Source organism: Rhizophagus irregularis, chromosome 1 (assembly GCF_026210795.1).
Source record: "Rhizophagus irregularis chromosome 1, complete sequence".
NCBI lineage: Eukaryota > Fungi > Glomeromycota > Glomeromycetes > Glomerales > Glomeraceae > Rhizophagus > Rhizophagus irregularis.
In genome coordinates, this window is record NC_089429.1 from 1,787,300 (window position 1) to 1,811,244 (window position 23,945).

At 27.1% G+C, this 23,945-nt stretch overlaps 3 protein-coding genes across 3 annotated transcripts; 1 reads left to right on the top strand and 2 right to left on the bottom strand.

Moving 5' to 3' along the window:
* Positions 1-3,965: 3,965 nt before the first annotated feature.
* Positions 3,966-5,784, top strand: OCT59_000335 (uncharacterized protein; the record flags this gene model as incomplete). The annotated part of the gene is made up of 6 exons (XM_066138760.1): positions 3,966-4,006; positions 4,098-4,175; positions 4,252-4,356; positions 4,432-5,021; positions 5,681-5,691; positions 5,761-5,784. 6 exons carry the CDS (start codon positions 3,966-3,968, stop codon positions 5,782-5,784), a joined length of 849 nt encoding a protein of 282 aa, XP_065988225.1.
* A 1,944-nt stretch (positions 5,785-7,728) lies between these two features.
* Positions 7,729-9,321, bottom strand: OCT59_000336 (uncharacterized protein; the record flags this gene model as incomplete). Its single annotated transcript, XM_025332289.2, has 1 exon — positions 7,729-9,321. The coding sequence occupies one exon, from the start codon at positions 9,319-9,321 to the stop codon at positions 7,729-7,731; it is 1,593 nt and encodes a 530-aa protein (XP_025174012.2).
* Positions 9,322-22,123: 12,802 nt separating this feature from the next.
* Positions 22,124-22,339, bottom strand: OCT59_000337 (uncharacterized protein; the record flags this gene model as incomplete). The annotated part of the gene is made up of 1 exon (XM_025326851.2): positions 22,124-22,339. One exon carries the CDS (start codon positions 22,337-22,339, stop codon positions 22,124-22,126), a length of 216 nt encoding a protein of 71 aa, XP_025174010.2.
* Between the last annotated feature and the right edge of the window lie 1,606 nt (positions 22,340-23,945).

Below are 23,945 nucleotides of genomic sequence, written 5' to 3' on the forward strand. Positions count from 1 at the left end.
GTCAATGTCAATGTCAATGTCAATGACAATGACAATGAAAAAAACTTCTAATGCCAACTTTTCGCAAAAACTCTTCCTGTGCCACTAAAAGTCCCTGTTAAATTGTTGCATCATTCAATATTTACATAATTTCATTTTTTTGTTGATCATTAAAATTTCATAAAATATTGCAAAAAAATAAAAAAATTGTAAAAAAAATGTTTCAGTGTTTTTTCATATAATATTATTAAAAAAAATGCCAAAAACTTTTTTTTTGCATTACTATTAAGAAAAAAACGTTTTGGCATTTTTCCATATAAAATTATAAAAAAAATAACACAAAAACGTTTTTTCTTCATTTTTGATTTTTTTAACAAAAAATGTCAAGACTGACGTTTTTAATTAAAAAAACCAATATTTTTTTGATTTTTAATCACAAAAATGTCAAAGTCTGACGTTTTTAATTAAAAAAATCATTTTTTTTTGATTTTTTAATAACAAAAACGTCAAGTCTGACATTTTTAATTAAAAAAAACCAATATTTTTTTGATTTTTATTTTTAATCACAAAAATGTCAAGTCTGACGTTTTTTAATTGAAAAAATCATTTTTTTGATTTTTTAATAACAAAAATGTCAAGTCTGACGTTTTTAATCAAAAAAATCATTTTTTTTTGATTTTTTAATTACAATAATGTCAAGTCTAACGTTTTTAATCAAAAAAATCATTTTTTTTGATTTTTTAATTACAAAAACATCAAGTCTGACATTTTTAATCAAAAAAATCATTTTTTTTGATTTTTTAATTACAAAAACATCAAGTCTGACATTTTTAATCAAAAAAATCATTTTTTTTGATTTTTTAATTACAAAAACGTCAAGTCTGACATTTTTAATTAAAAAAAACAATATTTTTTTGATTTTTAATTACAAAATGCCAAGTCTGACGTTTTTAATTAAAAAAACCAATATTTTTTTGATTTTTAATCACAAAAATGTCAAAGTCTGACGTTTTTAATTAAAAAAATCATTTTTTTTGATTTTTTAATAACAAAAACGCCAAGTCTGACGTTTTTAATTAAAAAAAACCAATATTTTTTTGATTTTTATTTTTTAATCACAAAAATGTCAAGTCTGACGTTTTTTAATTAAAAAAATCATTTTTTTTGATTTTTTAATAACAAAAATGTCAAGTCTGACGTTTTTATCAAAAAAATCATTTTTTTTTGATTTTTTAATTACAATAATGTCAAGTCTAACGTTTTTAATCAAAAAAATCATTTTTTTTGATTTTTTAATTACAAAAACATCAAGTCTGACATTTTTAATCAAAAAAATCATTTTTTTTGATTTTTTAATTACAAAAACGTCAAGTCTGACATTTTTAATTAAAAAAAACAATATTTTTTTGATTTTTAATTACAAAATGCCAAGTCTGACGTTTTTAATTAAAAAATCAATATTTTTTTTGATTTTTAATCACAAAAACATCAAGTCTGACATTTTTAATTAAAAAAAACCAATATTTTTTTTGATTTTTAATCACAAAAACGTCAAGTCTGACGTTTTTAATTAAAAAAATCATTTTTTTGATTTTTTAATTACAAAAACGTCGAGTCTGACATTTTTAATTAAAAAATCATTTTTTTTTGATTTTTTAATTACAAAAACGTCAAGTCTGACGTTTTTAACTAAAAAAAATCAATTTTTTTGATTTTTAATTACAAAATTGTCAAATCTAACATAAAAAATAATTTTTTGAATCATAAAAATGTCAAATCTGACGTTTTTAATTAAAAAATCATTTTTTTTTATTTTTAATCACAAAAATGTCATGTCTGACGTTTTTAACTAAAAAAATCATTTTTTTTTTGATTTTTTAATTAAAAAACGTCAAGTCTGACGTTTTTTAACTAAAAAAATCATTTTTTTTTTGATTTTTTAATTAAAAAACGTCAAGTCTGACGTTTTTTAACTAAAAAAGTCATTTTTTGATTTTTTAATTACAAAAATGTCAAATCTGACGTTTTTAATTAAAAAAAATCATTTTTTTTATTTTTAATCACAAAAATGTCATGTCTGACGTTTTTTAACTAAAAAAGTCATTTTTTTTTGATTTTTTAATTACAAAAATGTCAAGTCTGACATTTTTTAACTGAAAAAGTCATTTTTTTTGACTTTTTAATTACAAAAACGTCAAGTCTGACGTTTTTTAACTGAAAAAGTCATTTTTTTGATTTTTTAATTACAATAACGTCAAGCCTGACATTTTTTAACTAAAAAAGTCATTTTTTTGATTTTTTAATTACAAAAACGTCAAGCCTGACATTTTTTAACTAAAAAAGTCATTTTTTTGATTTTTTAATTACAAAAACGTCAAGCCTGACGTTTTTCAACTAAAAAAGTCATTTTTTTGATTTTTTAATTACAAAAACGTCAAGCCTGACGTTTTTCAACTAAAAAAGTCATTTTTTTGATTTTTTAATTACAAAAACGTCAAGCCTGACGTTTTTCAACTAAAAAAGTCATTTTTTTGATTTTTTAATTACAAAAACGTCAAGTCTGACATTTTTTAACTAAAAAAATCATTTTTTTTTATTTTTAATCACAAAAATGTCATGTCTGACGTTTTTAACTAAAAAAAACATTTTTTTTATTTTTTAATTACAAAAACGTCGAGTCTGACATTTTTAATTAATAAAATCATTTTTTTTTGATTTTTTAATTACAAAAACGCCAAGTCTTACGTTTTTAACCAAAAAAATCAACTTTTTTTGATTTTTAATCAAATCTAACGTAAAAAATGATTTTTTAATCATAAAAACGTCAAGTCTGACGTTTTTAATAAAAAAATCAATTTTTTTTATATTTAATTATAAAAACGTTTGATGACCCGACCCAAAATTTTCGAGTCAATCTGACAGTATAATGATTATAACTCACTAATAATTACCAAGTTACTCTAGTTTAAACAAGAAAAAAAAATTTATATAATTTTCGGAGCTAGTTATTCCGAATTTCCGAACACAACAGACCAGCTGATCAAATATTTGTAGATCCACTACCACGTGATCTGTATTTCTGGCCGTATAAAAAATAATGACCTACATTAGACATCGGGTTCCACAAAAAAAACTCTTTCCCCTTTTTTTATTTTGTTAGTATTCCGCAGTAAAAGCGTTAAGTTTCTCATTTTCAGTTTTCTAAGAAAACTTCAAGGGGGAGGAGGCCCTAGCGGGCGCCTCTGTCGCATACGAGGTTTTTCGTTCTTATTATACCCAAACTCAAGGGACTATGTCTACTTCTTCTCAAAACAAAAATGTCGTTTGTCATATTGACATAGACTTCTCCTCTAACACCTATCATGGTTTCAAATATTGTAATGACTATCAAGTCAATAGTGACCATTATGAAGATTACCTTCCTTGTAACGACATAACGACACCCTTCATGAAGATAATTCTTCTCCCAGACTTCCTTCCGTTACTCATAATATTCCTTTACAAAATGATAATTCTTTTCTCATTTCGTTCAAGAAATTTCACGTGGTCAAAATTAAAAAATCAGGTTCACGAATTTAGACGTTCAAAAAGTTTCTTTTTGAGATTGCTGATCAAATTCCGGACACCAATCAAATTCACTTAATGATACACACAAACGACTATCTCATGTCAACTAAACCAATTAGTTATAACAAACTCAGCTTTCAAATTAGCAAAGTCCTTCAGCATTTTTTTTCAGCACAAAGAGTTATTCCTTGACGTATTCAGTCGAAATACTTTAAATTAATTAAGAAAAAACTATTGGAACAGATTACATTTATTAAATCACGTGAATCAAATCTGATGAATTTTTCATATAAGAAATATCGTTTTCACTTTGGAATTTTTATCCTCTGCAATCATACAATTGTTGATAAACACCTCCCTGGTTTTAAATCATTTTGTACAGTTCCAAGTCCTATCGTTATGTCACAAAATAGGCATGGATGTGGTATTCACTTTCACCAAAACAATCAAACTATACTAGGTTTTAAAGTACGAAAAAATACATCTTTTATATGGTGATCTAATGAAGACGCTCCGGTCGTAATCTAATCTCACCCAATCCTGGGAAACAGAACAAATCTACACACGCAAACATACTACACCATCGATGGAAGTATAAGGAAACTAAAACCATTACTCTCTTCGAACAGGTATTTCTTATACGTCGCATTATTCAGCATGCAACACGTCTGATATCTTTAAGACAGGTCATCATCATATGTATAGCTGGCAACTTGCGAATTTCCAACTTGCACGCAGTTCCAACCCTGTACCGCTAAAAGACAAAAGACGCGTTTTGAGCGTTCCTGTCACAGAGTGTTCAATAATAGGGTTATTTGACCTGGTACCGAATATACTGATTCACAGAAGTTAAACACGGCTTGTAAATATGGTTTTTTTTTACAGAATCCCAAAAAATCTACAAAAGGATTGGTCACCTCTCTACAAAAAAGCTCGTATTGCTCCTCTTATTGAAGACTATCCATTCAATATTCCTCATGGCTTTATGGCACCTTTACCTCAGCCTGAGGTTGGTATCGATAATTTATTAGAATCAGTGGTTGATATGGCTATGATTATTGAACCTACAAAAGATGACTTAGTAGTTCATACAGTTTCTCCATACTGTCCAGTGCCAGATATATTTATTCCTCATAAATATCGAAACATCATCCCGCCTAATCCATTATTTGACGATAACGACTCTTTTATTACTCCCGGGTCACAAGAATGGTTCACCTTTATGTACAATTTAGAAAAGAATATGTCTCAAGAAGATCGTGCGATAGCTATAGAAGCTATAGTTTACGAAAAACATGTCGATCTCAGAAGACTGTTGGAAGATAATGAACGCGAAAGACTCAAAAAAGAGCAAGATGCAATCATTCAAGCTCACGATGAAGCGCAACGATTAAAGAACGTACAACAAGCCTTATACCATGGCACGACTCCGAAATATTTGCCTTGGCGCACTGGTCTTTCAAACAAACTTACAAGTTATTTCATAGTGATCAATCTCGCAAACGAGACGCTCACCTTTATTATCATAAAACACGTCCTCAGTCGTCAGGGATTCTCTATAGTCACAAAAGTTCTATGAGTAATTTTGGAGTGAATTATAATCATTCTCTTTTACGTTCACATTGATATACAAATGAACCTCGCAGCTCAGTATATGCAGATATACATTCTCCTTACACTTTCGATGACAGCAAATTAATAGAGTCACGCCCTAACAAACGTGACGTAGATCACAATCGTGATCCCTATGATCTCATTTATCGAAAACCATCCCGTCAAGATTCTTTATCCGTCTTTGACTCCACGGTGGCAGGTTCCGTTAAATAGTTACAAATTGGTTTCTTTATTAGTTTTATATATTTTATATTTTTTTCTTTTTTTAGGAGTCATATATATTTTCTTTTTTTTTTCATATATTTTTTTATATAGTTTTATCTATTTCTAGTTTGGTTATTATACCTATAGGATACTTATTTTTTAAACAATTAGAATAGTGTGAACCATTCCACTTCTGACAGTATTTACAAGTGGCGACTTATGTCGAAAGAAAAATACGGATCTTTTTTTTTAATTAGGTTGTTTCTGTTTAGAGTCGGGTTTTCTCTAAACAGCTCCCTTTTTTAATACTAGTTAGGACCTGTCTTTGTAAGTCTAGGTGAAGTTCTATATTGTACCTCATTTTTTTACTTTGTTAATTTATGATCTTCAATGTAGTCCTCCTGGCTAGCCATAAAATAAAATAAAATAAAATAGACATTGGTTCCACGAACCAGTACGAGTCAGACCGTTCTGACATTCATAATTCCGGCCGGAATTATATGATCATTCCCTTTTTTTTTTTTGGAAATATGTAACGTCACGTGATCAGGTTTAGCTAAACTGACTTTCTGAGTTCAGCGTCGACTCTCCGTTCGTTCCACTTGAGCTGCTCGGCTCGGCTCAAAAATGGTTCCTCCAAAACCGACTTGAGTCACTCAATTTGGAAGTTTTTCCATCCCTATCTATAATCACGCGTCCTCAGCTTCAAACCCCTTTTCCTTGTAAAAAATATTGGTCCGTGTTATCATTCCATGCTTTTTTCCGTGAATGTATCATTTTCACGAAATTTTTATTGAAATTACAGAGAAATAATGGAAATTATACTTTTCGTCAAAATGACAAAATACTAATTAAATTTATTTTGACAGACGTAATGTATTTTGACAGACGTAATTAATTTATAGTAATTTTATAATAAATAGTGAATTGGTCCGTTTGCCGAAATATGACGTAATTAATTAGCGGAGAAGTATAATGGAAATATTCGGATAGAAATTTTTTATATGGTTTTGTTCTTTTGTTATTTTCTGCTCCACTTAAACTTTAATAAGAAATAAATATTCGTAAAAAAGTAGTAATTAACAGTTAAGGAATAATATAATGTTCTCATTTATATTAAAAGAAGCAGTAATAATTTTATTTTTAAACAACAAAGAATACTTAAATTTTCTTTGTACATTCAACAAAATGCTGCAATTCCAACAACTGTCAAAAAATAATATTGATCTACCGCGTGAAATATATAAAAGTCTTGTTGATTATGGCCTAAATAAATAACGATATTAGGCAAAAGTTAATGCATTATTGGTGAGTTGAATTTGAAAGAACATGGAACAAGCATGATGAAGATTCTTTTTTTTTTAGTAAAAAGGTGGCTTTTGGAGAAGTCCTATTAAATTATATTTCAAAAAGAAATCCAAAGATTTCTTGGATTTTAACTAAGCTATGGAATACACTGTCAAACTCAGTTCAAAATTCGTGAGATTAGAAATATGATTATTTAAAATGCATCTATTAAATTGTATCTACTAGAATACTAGTACATTTTTTAGTGCCAAATATTTTATGAAATATTATATTTACTTAGTACACCTATTTATTAAAAATTTCATACCTATTTATATAAAAAAAATTAACACTTAAATTAACATACTTATTTATAAAGTATTACATTTTTTAATATATTTATTAATTTTTTTTTATTTTTTATAAACTTAATAATATCAACAATTCAAAGTTCAAATATAAGAGTTTTGCTAGACTATTGATTAATTGAAACAATAAAAATTTGTGGCAATGGTATATAGACCGTAATTATAATGACTTTCTGATTCAATTAATAAAGATGCGTGTCTTGAATTAGGTTTTTTCATAACTGACAAAGATTTCGCTCATATCTCTGCTGCCCAGTGCGTATAGAACAATATTAAAATGCCATTGTGTTTTTAACTAACAAGCAATATGAAAGCCACATCAAAGGACGCTTAAATCGTGTTATTGGAACCAGACATAATATTTAATTCTTAAATTAAATAATTCTAAGGATTTATATATATATAACATTACTTTGAATTTCCATTTAAGGACAATTGTTAATGTTGTCTTTTAAAACTTTGCAAATAAGTAATAATGTTTCTTTCAAATTTATAAATTATTAGAATGCAAATGCTCACAAATTATCATTTACAAGGAATATTAAGTTTGCTACTTTATTTATTACATACTACTTATCAATAGTAATATTCAAAAATATACTGTATTAAAATTTCTTTTTACAATTTACATTGCATCATTTCAAATAATTTCATTTATTCATAATAATAAAAATATAATATTTTATTTGCAAATCATAAAAATTCATAATTAATACATTTCACTTATAAAATCATCAACTTTAATACATAAGTCATTATAATCTTTAACTTGAATACCATGAAATTTAAATTCTTTTACTTCATTTTTTAAATCAAACAGACCTTTACAATTCTTATTATTCAAAATATTATCGATAGCTAAATATGTAACCCTTTTTTCTTTCATAACGTATTTTTTAATACAAGGTAATAACATTTCTTCACTATTTAGATATTTCAGATTTTTGATTAATAATTTCTTAATAAAAATATTTTGTGAATTTTTAAAAAAAACTTCCAAATCATTTATATTGTATTTAAGCTCTAATCTTAAATATTCTAATCTATAAGGAAGAATTTGTCCTAAATTTTCTAATATAAGTTTAGAATTTATGATTAATTGTAAATGAAGATAATTAAGATTTTGTTGAATATTTTTAATTAAATCCAATACTAAATAAATATTTAGATCTTCTTTCAAACCAAATATACTTAAAAATTTGATATTGTTACAATAAATTTTGAATAATTCATATAATTGTAACTTATTATCTATTGAGTTAATTCCAACATTTTCTAAGTAATTACCAGACTTTTGTAACAATAATTTTAATAATTCAATTTGTAATAAAGAATTATCATATATAAACAAAGATTTCAATTTAAATGGTTTAGTTAGATTAATAACTTGCTGAATAAAAGTAGAATCTAAAGAACAATAATAAAGAATATGAATAGATTCTAAAACATTTAGTTTTTCAAACATTTCATTAAAATTAAACCTCGATAACCGATTTGCAGAAAATATAATTGTTTTTAAAGTATTTGAACAATTAAAAAATTCTACATTATTTAAATAGTAACCATTAAAATAAAAAAAAATCTTTTTGAGATTTTGTTGTAAATCGATCAGTTTGGATATATCTTTTTCAACAGGATTTCTTAATGAATCAATATAAAGTGATGAAATTGAAGTGCAACTAATATATAAACATTTTATAAGTGATGTTACATTATCATAATAATTATAACAAAGTAAATAAATTTTTAGGTTTTTAATATTACAAACAAAATTTGGATTTTGTAGGATTAATTGAATGGTAGAATTAAAGCAATCACTATTTATTTTATTTAAAGTACGATCGTCGAATTCAAAAGTATGTAAATTAACTTCATTTTCAATAAATATTTTGATTAATGCTAAGAAAATAAGATTTAAAAATCTCACAAAGTTTGAATCTATTTTATTTGCAGCCCATGATTCAATATAGTTGCATACATTATATGTATCTAAACATTTAATAAAACTAGGATAATTAAATAGTGTATTTGAAGGAAATAATGAATAAGTACTAATACAATATTCATTTAATTTTATTTTGTCATTTTCACTTATTTTATGTAAGTAAATTTCAATAAAGTGGTAATTTTTAGGTAAATTCTTTGAAAATGGATTCTCCCACAATAATGGAATTGCCAAACGACACCATAATCTATTAACTAAAATACATGAATGTAATGCCGAAAAGTCATTCCGAAAATATTGTATAATTTCATTTGTTAATTCAGGTAGATCTCCTGAAAATATTTTTGAACATGCCATAGTGAATAAGAGGAAAAGGAGAGAATGTTTCTGTTTTAAAATTTTCAAACAAAGTTATATAATTTTCGGAGTTAGTAATTCCGATATTGAACACAACAGACAAATATTTGTAGATCCCACTACACGTGATCTATATATTTGGCCTGTCCGGCGTCCGCACTCAACTTCAAAACATTTTTGTTGGTTTTCCGTTTTTTCTTTAAACTTTAAAAAGAAATAAATATTCGTCAAAAAGTAATTAACAGTTAAGAAAAAATACAATGTTTCATTTATATTAAAAGAAGTAACAATAATTTTATTTTTTAAAAGAAAGAAAAATTATCATTGTACATGATCTACTTCCGCGTGAAATACTGAATATCAATATTGGGCAAAAGCTATGCATTATTGGTTAGTTGAACTTTTTTTCTGCAAAAAAGATGGCTTTTGGAGAAGTCCTATAAAATTCTGGTTTTTATGCTTCATACAAGAAAAGGAGGTGTAGCTATTCAGTATCATTTTCTTAATATTTTACTAATTCCAATAAATAATTTAGAATATTTATAAAAGACCTTTTTTTAAAAAAAAAATTAGTAACGCGTTTATTAATTATGCTCATATCTGATTATACAAACACCTAGAAAATAATATAAAATATATTACCCTCTATAACTAACCGATCTATTCTAAAATTGTGATAAATTTAAAAATTAAAATTTGTTAATTTTCAAAAATCTATCTTGTGTATATATTTATAAAAGACCCAAAATCTTTGAAGGTGATAATTTACTTGAAGATAATGGCTCACAAGTTTATGAGAAATTGTATGACAGGCTAATTAACACAACGGAAAAATATTTGGTTCTTAAAGGCAATGTTTGAAATGTATCGTTAATCTTTTATCTAATTAGATTATACTGTATTTATTTTAATTGGGATAGACTAACGAAGCAAGGGAAATTTAAGATGAGTAAAAGAGATTGAAAACAATTTTAAACCAATGGATTACATTATATAACGCAAACGACATGTCTTGAACATTAAGAGATGATGCTCAGCAGGTCAGGTGTGAGAGTACCAAAATAATGTTTTTACCAATTTAACTTTTAAATATTTGTAAAATTTAAACTCTAAATAATTTGTATTGACACACTATAATGTACAATAATATTTACTGTGCATGATAATTTCAGCACTTAATTAACCAAGGGAGTTTTCACCAATTAAGTGGTTTAAATTTTTAATGAATTTAGAAACATTCAGAATTTGAATTATACTAAGTTAGTTTAACGAAAATTTCCTTATTTTTTTTTGTAATGACATTTAACATTTGACATTTTTCATTGTAAAATGCTTTATTTTTTATAAAAAATTATTACATATAAATCTGTAAATTTATTTTCAACGTAATAATATCATCATCAATAAATTTCAATGGTTGGTAAAATCAAATGTACTATATTAATTCATTATAAATCAATATAAGCCTAAATTATAAGTAAAACCGTTATAACAGCTATTTTCATCGAAAATTATTTATCTGTTATTGATAAAAAATGAAAAAAAAAATCGTAATGTTAACTTTTAAATAAAATTTGATTATTACAATAAATACTTCATGAGACTTTTATTCAATAACAACTTCAATAAATAATTTCAAAATATTGTAGTTAATTATTATGTTAGTATATATTGTATGAAGGTTTGATAAAAAAAAAAAAGAATTTCTAATTCTTTTATTTTAAAATACGCTTCACAGTTAAGTAAAATTTTTCTCAAATAATTAAATCCTCAAATTTTTTTAATTTTTTTTCATTACCCATATTAGGCTATAACAGCTATTAATTCCTTCATAATTTCTATAATTTGTACGAAAATAAGAAATGTCAGATGAGATGATAATCAGTTTCGAAACAATATTTTTTTTGTACGAAGTTTATATTGTACAATTACTAAATTAATAATGGCGTTTGCCTGTTTGTCTAAAAAAAATTTTTTTATTTGTAGCATTTCATTATTTGTGTAATAGTTAATGTGGTATCACAACTGTCACATAATAAAAGGTCAATCAGCGGGTTTAGCGGTTACACCATTTTTTCGATTGTTTACAAATTATTAAACACACTTCATAATAATTATGTCCACTATTCGAAGAGAACTAATAAGTGCAGCACTTAATAGAGCATTTACATCTCTTGACTATAGCATGATCAATAACTTTCATGAAGATTATGAATTTAGGAAACAAATACTTCTTGCTGATAATTCTCTTACAGAAGAGGAAAAAACTGAAGCAATAAGATTAAATAATAGAGATTATGATCGAGATAAAATTAAGTATAATTCAGGGACAAGAAGAGTTTGTGAAAATTGTAACCAAAAATGTTTAGCTACATTATATTGTGAATTTTGTGTTCAAAATTATTTAAAAGTTAATTTATCAAATTGGACATCTGGAAATAATGATATTGATAATTTAATAAAAAATTGTCAAATGGAAACACTTAGACCAAATGTTATTATTGAATGGATCCCATATAATAATTTACAAAATATTGAATATCTAACAAGAGGCGGTTTCTCTAAAATTTATATAGCAGATTGGATTTATGGAAGATATGAAGAATGGGATTCTAAAGAACGAAAATTAATAAGATTTGGAACAATTAAAGTAATACTTAAACAATTAGAAAATGTTGAAAATGCAAGTCAAAGTTGGTTTGAAGAGGTTTGTAATCTAAAAAAATTTGATATTTTCTCTATTTATAAGAAACTAAAATTTAAAATCATCCTTTATATATAGGCTAAATCACATTTAACAATAAGTAACAAATATGCTGAGATTGTTCAATGTTTTGGTTTAACACAAAATCCATCAAATGGAAATTATATGCTTGTTATAAGGAAATGTGATGTAAATTTAAGAGAATATTTACAACAAAATCATAATCAACTTATATGGAATGAAAGAATTAAAATTACTTTTTTAATAATTAATGCACTTTATAATATTCATGAAGAAAATTCAATTCATAGAGATTTGCATTCTGGAAATATATTATATTCACAGTTTAATAATTCCTGGCGTATTAGTGATCTTGGATTTTGTGGTCCTGCAAATAGATCATCAACAAGCATTTATGGAAATCTTCCTTACATAGCTCCTGAAGTTATTAATGGAAAAGGCTATACTTTTAAATCTGATATTTATAGTATTGCAATGCTTATGTGGGAAATTTCATTTGGACAGCCTCCATTTATGAATTATGAACATGATTGTATTTTTGCAATTAATATCATTGATGGTATAAGACCAAAAATTATATCAGAAATTCCTTCCGAATTTAAAAGTCTAATGGAATAATGTTGGGATGCTAATCCATTAAAAAGGCCTGATATTAACACACTTTGTAATAAGATGAATGAAATTATGTCATATTATCGAAATAAACCTGATGAACTACCTCAAACAATAATACAAGTAGACAAAAAAACAAGCAGTATTATGAGTAGTAAAATATTTGCAAGTAAAATTCATAGTTTTGAAAATCTACCTGAACCAAAAAATGCAACAGAAGGTAAAGTAATTATTTTAATAATTATTTGCCATTTAATACTTTCGTTTCTATTTTTAATAATATCATCTTTTCTAATTTGTGAAATAACAGAAGAACAAGAAGCACTGGTCGAAGTGGGATGATTTGCATGAAGTTTATTGCCCATAAATAGCTTATAAATTTGGTGATCTCAATTACGATTAGGAAATCTCCATCAAATTTAATTTATAGATTGAAACAGTAAAATTTATTGTAAATTTTATGATTTTAAAATTAATTCGCTAATTTATAATGTATAAATTCTGAATAAATTTTAATTAAATTTAATATCAATGTATATTACACATATTATAGCTTGAAATTTACTTGAAATATGATATTTAATTTGCGACAAGCCATCTACTTAAATTTTGCTATTACTTAAACAAAGTTTTATATCATTGCAAAATAACAAAAATAGCAGAGATAAATCATAAACTTCGTAGCCACGCTCAATTAAGGCAATGTATTACTGGACCTACACTAAAGATGACTTTAGCAAGGCTTTCTTTATGAATTAAAAGAAATTTCATACACTTTGCCAGCTGGTGAGAAAGCTTATGAACTCTGATAATTTCAAGTCAATTATACTAAAAAACCCAGAATATAAATTTTTCTAGGATTTTTTTTTATATTAGATTGGTATAGTATAATGAATAGATATAAAAATTTTTTTGGAATTTTTTTAATAATAGATTGGTATAAATATATTTTGAGATTTTTTTTAACAATAGAGTCAATAGAATAATGGATAGATATAAAAAGTTTGCTGGAATTTTTTAATACAATAAGTTGTTTTGCAAGAAATAATAACTAATTTGTCTGTTTATTATTTTGAAGAGTATAAAAGAAAAAATGCAAAGAAATTAAAAAAAAATTGATTAAAAATAGTTAAAATAGTTTAACGGCTTTAACGCGTCCATCGCATCCTACATAAAATTAATGTCACGTGTATCACGTGATATAATGAAACTGATAGGCGCAGTTCAATGATAATCTTTAAAAAAAAGTTTACATTCTTGTCCTTCTTTCCCATAATTCCTTTCCCTCTTTCTCGTTCATTAATTTCTTTTTCACAACAGTAACATCAACAAGCTATTGATATAAACAACTGACAAAAAATTAAAGGAATGAACAATGTTCCCAATGGTTTGAAGTTGAGGTTCAATTGAGAACGAACTGAACATTTCCACAAGTTAGTGCTCTCTTAGGTGATTTCTGATTTCTTTTTTATTTTTATCGATTATTAGATTTTTTTTTTGTTTTATTAACTAATAAATTTTCTTTTTTTCTTTTTATTTTTCATAAAAATTTTTCCAAGCCTATGATAGCTGGACTTTGGAAATTAGTTTATAAACCATTGATTAGGCTACTGAAGAAAACAAAAGTAAAAATTATACTTTACAAAAAACAAGAATCGGAAAACTAAAATAAACAGTAAGTTATTAATTTTGTTTTAATAGTTTATCATTAAGTGTTAGGAATGAATTTTCTTTTTTATTTCCTTCTTTTTTTGGTAGGTAATATTCTCTGGAGGAACTTTTGGATGGTAAGTAAATTTTTTGGGGAAGAGTTTCGCCATTATCTATGAGGAATGTATTAAATTTTCCTTTTTTATTTTTTGTAGGTAATAACTTTCTCTGTGGAAGACTTTTGGATGGTGAGTTATTTCTTTTGAGAGGATTTCGTCATTTATCTATAAGAAATGTCTGACACTTCTTTTTTTAATCTTTATAGGTTCTGTATTTCCAGACTCCAGTAAGCTATTTGAGTTCGGAATTGACTTTAAGAAACCTACTTTAAAAGAATTTTATTAATGAAACTTTTCTTTTTTTTATTTTTTAGCCTTAGGTTAATGTATTCTTTTAGATGACTGATATGGTACTTCGGATCTTTGAAGCAGAATTTTGACAAGGGAAGACAAAGAAGTTTTTCACTTATTTTTAATGCTAGATTTTTTTGATACATGGACTTCTGGTAATTCTTTTTTAAAGTTCTTTTTTTTTAATTTAACGAAAGAAAAAGTGACTTTTAAATTATTCTAACAAAATTTTTTAAACTTTTTATTTTAACATAACATTAACTTAATGACTTCATTTTTCGTTATTATTTAGATAAATCTTCAGCTTGCTCTTTGGATGCTGGTTTTGGTAAGATATTTTTTACTTTAATGTTAACAAACAATTACTAACTTTTTTTTCTTTTATACTGTAGACAACTTGCTCTTTGGCTTCCAGGAATATCTTTGAACACAAATTTCGTAAGTTCAATTTTTTCTTTAATTTTTTCTTTTAACAACCGAATGATCACTAATATTCATCATCTTTCTTTTTTCAGATGGTTGGTTCTTTGACTCTTTAAATGCATGAAAAACTTGATAAGATTTTGTTTCTAATTATGCATTTCAATGAAATGTTTTTACTAATGTTTAATTTTCTCTTTTTTTAGATGGTCTAGAATGTTTAGGAATCTTGTAAAAAAAAGGGGTTTAAGGTTAGAGATCATAGGCTTTCTCACCAGCTGGCAAAGTGTATGAAATTTCTTTAATTCACAAAGAAAGCCTTACTAAAGTCATCTTTAGTGTAGGTCTAGTAATACATTGCCTTAATTGAGCGTGGCTACGAAGTTTATGATTCTTTAATAGGACTTTTGTCAAGTATCTTATTATACAACATTTTGTTTTATTAATTTTACAATGCATTTAAAGTGTTAGCGAAGTTTCTTTATAATATACATAAAATTTATATAGAATTTATAATAATTTATTGTATTTATTGTTAATATTTTAGCTATATATTTGCAAATATGAGCAGAATTTCTTTAACATTTCTTTATAATGCAAACAATTTCATTTTAATATGTTGTAAATTTAAATGATGTATAAATATGTTTTATTGCAATTTAAAATACATTTATATAATGGAAACTTGCAAATTTCAAAAGATATATACACTTCATGGAAATTGGACAAGTTTACAACTAATTTCTGTGACATACATTTTAATCGGATTCAATTGAAATTACTAGTAAATCAATATGAAATGTGACGTGTGCGTAAAATTTCTCTGATGTAAATATATTGCACATCACCCCACTTTGACCAGTGAAGGTAATATAAAATTGATTTTTTTAGCTTTATTTATAAAATCTTCAATATAAAAAATATAAAAGGCCATTTTTTTTAATAGCATTTCATAGTAAATCATATGATTTTAGTGTTCCTTATAATAGTAAGTAATTATTAAAGTTATATTAAATATTTGCATCGCTTAATAATAATTGTTTATTGTTTTTATTTTTAGTTGATGATTTTGGCAAATCAAGTAATCGGAATACATCAAACATAAGTAATATTATCAAAGGTAATTTATTATTAATTTTAAAAAAGAATAAAATGAATATTATATAAAAAATTTACCAATTGATATTTTAAATTTTAGATAGTAGCAAAAAATTATCCAAAGTATTTAAAAAATTTCAAAGAATGGCAAGTAAAAATTTAATAAATTAATTCTAATTTAATTTAATAATAAAATAACATTTATTAAATTTGATTTGTTATAATAATTTTAATAATCACAGATAATCATAATAAAAAACATTGCTAACACAAAATCTTAATAATGAAGGTAAGCAAATTATCTATTGAGCTCCTTTTTAGATAATAAATTAACATTTTTTACCTTTGTTTCTATAGATGAAGATGAAGTATATAATAATCCAATTCTTCATTCAGAGGAACAAGATGAATTTGAAATTCCTGATGGTTCGTCTATTCTTTCTATTCTTTAATATAAAATAATAAAATTTTTTATTTATTAATTAATTTATTTTGATAAGAATATCAGTCAATTATTGAATTATTTAAACACCAAGATTATATTATTAGGTAGTTTCTTAGTTTGTAATTTAAATAATTCTTTTTTTTTTGTATATGTATTAGAACTTATTCATTTATTAAATAAAAATACAAATTTATTATATATTATATACTACAAAATATTATATGAACGTCGTATGATAAATTAATTTTAAGTATTAATATGCTATTTACTTAATAAGTATTTTAATTAAAAAAAATTGATAATCTAACAAATAATATAAATTACTCATTCATTTCTAAAACATTTTCGCATCTTTTGCATAATTCACTTTCTGTGTGTGCATTATAATTCCAACATCTATAAATAAAGAAGCCCTTTTAATTATAATCTTACAAATCCTATCAGATAAATCAACTTCATTAGTATATATCAAAGTATTATTTGAACAATTCTCAATCATTTCCGAAGACGAAGATATTGCTGCATTTGAAGTTGTAAAAAATAGATGGCTATCCACATCAGAGAAGATATTCTTAGTTTATTATTCCTCCATGTTCAAGATTATTTAATCAAAACAAAAGGAGACATAAAGAAAAGAGGTATCGGGTGAAAGAAAATATTCTTCAACCTTACAAAGTTTCAGAATGCCAGAAAAGGGAATTTATAATGAATATATTTTCCATAAAGTAGTAATAAAATTTGAACCCTAAAAGAAAGCCTAATAAAGAGAAGACCTAGGCAGAGGAGATAAACCTAAAAAAAAAGATGAAAAAAAAATAAGATGAACACTTCCAACCCACATACTACTTAAAGGAGGACGTAAAGAAAAAGGCCTAAAAAAAGACCTAATGAAGAGAAGACCTAGACAGAGAGAGGATAAATCTAAAAAAAAAGATGACAAAAAAAAAAAATGATAAAACACCACACTCCCAAACCCACACTCCCACGCACCACACACTCCCACGCACCACTCCCAACCCACACTCCCTCACTCCCTCACTCCACACTCCTACACTCCCCAACCCATACTCCCAACCCATATACCTAAAGGAGGATGTAAAGAAAAAGGCCTAAAAAAAGGCCTAATGAAGAGAAGACCTAGACAGAGAGAAGATAGAACTAAAAAAAAGTTGACGAAAAAAAATTAAATAAAACACCACACTCCCAAACCCACACTCCCACGCACCACACACTCCCACGCACCACTCCCAACCCACACTCCCTCACTCCCTCACTCCACACTCCTACACTCCCCAACCCATACTCCCAACCCATATACCTAAAGGAGGATGTAAAGAAAAAGGCCTAAAAAAAGGCCTAATGAAGAGAAGACCTAGACAGAGAGAAGATAGAACTAAAAAAAAGTTGACGAAAAAAAATTAAATAAAACACCACACTCCCAAACCCACACTCCCACACACCACTCCCACACTCCCAACCCACACTTTCAACCCACATACCTAAAGGAGGAAGAAAAGGCCTAAAAAAGACCTAATAAAGAGAAGACCTAGACAGAGAGAAGATAGTCCTAAAAAAAAAAAGATGACGAAAAAATTAAAATAAAACACCACACACCCAAACCCACCACGCTCCCACACTCACAACACTCACAACCCACACTCCTACACTCCCAACACTCCCAACACTCCCAACCCACACTCCCACACTCCCACACTCCCAACCCACATACCTAAAGGAGGACGCAAAGAAAAAGGCCTGAAAGAAAACCTAATGAAGAGAAGACCTAGACAGAGAGAAGATAGACCTAAAAAAAAAGATGACAAAACAGTATATATTGTGTGTATATGTATATATAATATTGTTACTGAACTAGGAAAGAATAGCAGATAATCGCTTTATTAATTATTTTTATTTATCTACAGTGGCCTACAAAAAGTCAGTGAGTACCTGTAAAATACAATAATCATTATGCAAATATGCTCTAATGTAAAGTTTTTTTTTTATTAATTGACCCACCTTTTGTATTATAAGTAAAGTTGATCACCAAGTTGAATTACACCTACTCTGAAAATTACACGAACTTCTAATTAAAATTGATTTTTGTATTTAAAATTTATTGGAAAAAAATTAGATTTTTAATAGAAATCTTTTAGTATTAATACAACGATAAACTAACTTATTTGATCATATTTTATTTTTTAAATAAATTATTTTCCATAATTTATAACATTATATGAAGTATCTATCATCAGTATTAACGCAATGATCAGCAAGTTACAACATTTTTACTGGCATTTGCCGATCATTTGTAGATCACTACCAGATTATTTACCGGAATTTAGCAAAACTAGTGCATTAAATTTAGCCAAATTTTTTTTGTATGAATGTTGGAAATTTTGACTATTTGTTTCTAACTTTTTTATTATAATCATAATATAAGATCATGATTTATTCTTTATTTAACAATTTACAAATAATTAATAGATGCCAAATATCTTTGCCAAACGTGTGTAACTTGCTAATTATTTTGTTAATGTTGATGATACTTCGTGATCATTATGCTGTAAATTATGACAAATAATTTTATTAAAAAAAAATTAAGTGTTTTAAAGCAAATATTTTAATGCTAAATTATTACCATAGATTTCCATTAAAATATCTAAATATTTTAATAAATTTCAAAATATAACAATTAATTTTAATCAGAAATTCATGTAATTTTCAGAGTAAGCATAATTCAACTTGGTAATCAACTTAACTTATAATACAAAAGGTGAGTCAATTAATAAAAAAAAAACTTTACATTGGAGCATATTTGTGTAATGATTATTATATTTTACGGGTACTCACTGACTTTTTGTAGGCCACTGTATAAGGCGTGGCTATATACAAATCACGTGATATAATCTTATATTTACTAAGGAGTGAATAAATTATAATCCCGTCTCGCGTCCCATTCAAAATTCCTAATAAGCATATTAAAAAATAAAAAATTTTTATTGAAAAGCAAGAAAAAAAATATTTTAGATCATGTAATAATGTTATAACAATTAATATTTTTATTGGTATGTAATAATTTGTATGTTTCACAAGAATTAACGTTTTTTTATTTGTAAAAATTAAAATTTTTTATATTAATAATTTTAATAATTTTAATAATTTTAATAATAATACTTTAATAAATTATTATTAAATGTCATTATAAATAATAGTTATGGGGTAAAATATCGGTAACCCCGAATATCAGTCCGTCAAAATCTTATTAGACTGACCAATAATATAATGATATAATTTTTTTATTTTTAATATGCTGATTAAAATTTAATAATATTAGTGTCGGGAAATGTCGTGGCTCGTGACTTTGAATTTTTGTGAAACGTCAGGTTTATTATAATGGGATCGGGAATTCGTAGTAAATCCGTAATAAGTAAGGTACGATGTGACAAACTTTTCCAGCGTAATCATGAAAATTGGCCAGAATTATGACATTTTACACTGTCGGAATAAATATATAATAAAAATAAAAAAGTGTAGAATGTGATGCAGCGTGATGAATAATATGAATAGCGTGATTTATTAGCGTGATTTTATTACTCAGCAATATTAAATGAGTCTAAATTCTGGCGGGTATGATCTTATGTTCTTATGTAGATGGGTTCGTAACATACCTGCTGTAAATCTTGAAGTAATACAAAAAATTTTTTAAAATTGTTTTGGCCTGATTTGATTTGATTTCATTATGGTCTGAAATAATTATCGTACCGTAAAATTTTTAAGTGTACCTGATAAAAAAATACATAACAGCGCACTAAAATAACAACGTAACTAAATACAGAATAACTCGAAATGAAGTTTCTCTGTTTCTGTTTGAAATTCTATTAGAGTATTTTTTCCAATAATATATACAATATTTCTTCAACCGTAGTGTAGAAATCACTATTACGGCATTAACTTTTACCATTTTTCATAGTATTTATAGTATTTCCCAAGGGTAGTACAATTTATTATTATTATATTATTCACATATTTACTAAAATATTCCGGTTGAATAATATATATATATATATATAACAAGCTTTGTCTACAAGTACTAATATATCTAAATTGGAAATCGGAACCTTAAATTGTGATCAGTTAACACAGTTAACAATTTCCTACTATAATTGTACGCGACGCGTAACAGTCGTAGACTCATGATCATACGATCAATATATCCTCTTTCACTCATTCACTTGTCCTTTTTCCTTCTGCTTTTTGCTCACCTTTTCCCACTTTTGTCTGGATACCTCTTGGACAGAATTTCGAGATATATATATATGTATAAGGTAAACTTACGAAATTCTGTTTTTTTTGTTTTTATTTATTTAGCAAAACGTTTACTAACGTTTCAGCTTTCTCTTTTGTAGGTTCTGGACGTTTCATTTTGTCGTCTCTCCCCCTTCCTCTAGCCCATAATCAATTTTTATAACTTTCCTTTTCACCGTCTGTATATGGAAATATTTAAGTAGACTTCTAGGTATTTTGTTGGGACCATATTAACTTTTTTTTGCAACACATTTCTTTTATTAAAATTAGTAAGAGTACATATATATAATATTTAGAATACTTAGAGATGCCAACCAAATAAATAAACCTCGTTCTCTCTAGTCCTATGAAAAAACCGTATCTGGAGGAAGTGTGTGATCAACCAGACAAAATTACCAAACGGTCTACTCGCCCAGTTTTATCCCTCCTCTTTCCCATGGCCTTCCCTACAAAATGTAAATTAGTAAGTTTGTGAATTCTAAACTAATCAAGAACCCCTATGTTAAACACTAAGCTAAAAGCAAACGCGAGGGTCGTCAGTCCAAAATCCAGTCCCTCAATTCTGCATCCTAGTCATCACCATACCCCGCATAAAATTTGTTATCGGAAACTTTTTTATGTGAAATCACGTGACTTCGATTGCGAGATGCGACCCATTTATTGCTGTTTACTGTCTTCCTCCTTCTTTCCGTTCACCTTCCGTCTTTCTTTTCTCTTTCTCCTGCTCTCGCATCTCTCATCGCATTAATTCAAGCCACTGTATGGGCTCTCTGTCTTGGGTCTCTTTTCTCCTACCTCTTTCTCATCGGTCATACAATTCTTCTTTGAGTCATTTTGTGAAATCGTCGTTCAACGTGGTGTATTCTTGCGAAATTTCACTTTATTCCGCTTTTATGACCTATCCTCAAGAAGTTGTTATGTTTCATAGCTCAGTCTTTCATCTGATCCAGGCTTCCTAGACCTTGTTCTTTGCTCAACGGTACAAAGTAATATGTTGCCATTCCATATCATTGGAAGTTGTTGTAAAGATCTCTTCCAGTTCTGTCAGCTTTACTTTTGCCTCTGCCATACCTTCAGATTCCTCGCTGAGCACTTGGTATCACACATACTCTATCTTTTTGGTCGCATGATAATCCTTTATGACCCCCACAACTTCTTCCGGCGCAATATTATCTTGTTTTTGAGTTTTGGTTGAGGCTTCAGCCTTAACTCTCCCGGTTTTTCATCAACCGAATCTGAATCCGAGTCTAAATCCTCTCCTAATTTCCAATTGATAATCATATCCACTATCACTTCTTCAGTTAAAGGTGTAGTTTTTTTGTATTTCTTGACCGCCATATTTGCTAACTCCATGTATATTCTATCAGGAGGTGTCAGTGGCGTAGAAATATTTGCCGAATGGTCAACTGGTGTTTGCGTATTAGGTGTTTTTGTCTTCTACCTTTTACCTTCTTCCAAGCCCTACCATTTCTGTATATCATTTTGAACTTCTAAATGTCTGGAAAGTAGTCTTTTGGGTATTTCGATGGAGCAGCATGATGCTATACATGGGTGGGAGTATAGCGTGCTTACTTTGTAAGCCTGTGAGTACCAGCTTTTGCTGCAGTCTCATGGTAGGGCTGGTTGGGAACTTGGAGCGGTATAGTACTATGCGTGGGTTGGAGCATAGACGCTTACTTTTAGTAAGCTCGTGGGTACCAGTTTTTGCTGCAGTCCTGCGATAGGACCGAAGGTAAGTGCACTTTTTTTTGTTATTTTTCAGTTTTTTATTTTTTTTATGATTTTTTTTTATTTCTTCGTTATTTTTAGCTGGGTATTTTATTGGAGCAGCATGATGCTATGCGTTGGGTGGGAGCATAGCATGCTTACTTTGTAAGCCTGTGAGTACCAGCTTTTGCTGCAGTCTCACAGTAGGGCTGGTTGGGAACTTGGAGCGGTATAGTACTATGCGAGGGTTAGAGCATAGACGCTTACTTTTAGTAAGCTCGTGGGTACCAGTTTTTGCTGCAGTCCTGCGATAGGACCGAAGGTAAGTGCACTTTTTTTTTATTTTTCGGTTTTTTTATTTTTTATTTTTTTATTTTTTTTTTTCTTCATTACATTTTTAGCTTTGGGTATTTCTTTTGGAGCAGCATGATGCTATGCGTTGGGTGGGAGCATAGTATGCTTACTTTGTAAGCCTGTGAGTACCAGCTTTTGCTGCAGTCTCGCAGTAGGGCTGCTGGACGAAAGGTAAGTGCACTTTTTTGTTATTTTCAGTTTTTCTTTTTATTTTTTTTATGATTTTTTTATTTCTTCATTATTATTAGCTTTGGGTATTTTTATTGGAGCAGCATGATACTATGCGTTGGGTGGGAGCATAGTGTGCTTATTTTGTAAGCCTGTGAGTACCAGCTATTGCTGCAGTCTCACAGTAGGGCTGCTGGACCAAAGGTAAGTGCACTTTTTGTTATTTTTCAGTTTTGCTTTTTATTTTTTTTATGATTTTTATTTCTTAGTGCGCTTCTTAGGAAGTCCCTTGTGTCAGGGCCATAGTACTAAAATATATCTGAAAATAAAGATATTGAGAGATGTTATTAAGAAATTTTATTATAAATCTTGATCTTGAAAGCAATAACATCTTAAAAAAAATATATAAATAAATACTATTTAATTATTATAATAGAAATTACAGAAATTATTTTGAAAAACTACATTATACTGTACCATTGAAAATAATTTTCGTTATATAATATTTGAAATATGTGTAATATTGGAAATTTGATTGTGAATATTATATTATTTTTTCTTACATTCTATTAAACAAATAATCACCTATGTTAATGTGATCCCAAAATTTTCATTTTCCATAGGCGCAGTGTGATGGAAGATATTACATGATCTCCTGCTATGCTTCAAACAATTATGACTAACAACAAGTAACTCTGTAAATCAATGTGTAGAAAAATTATTGTATCAA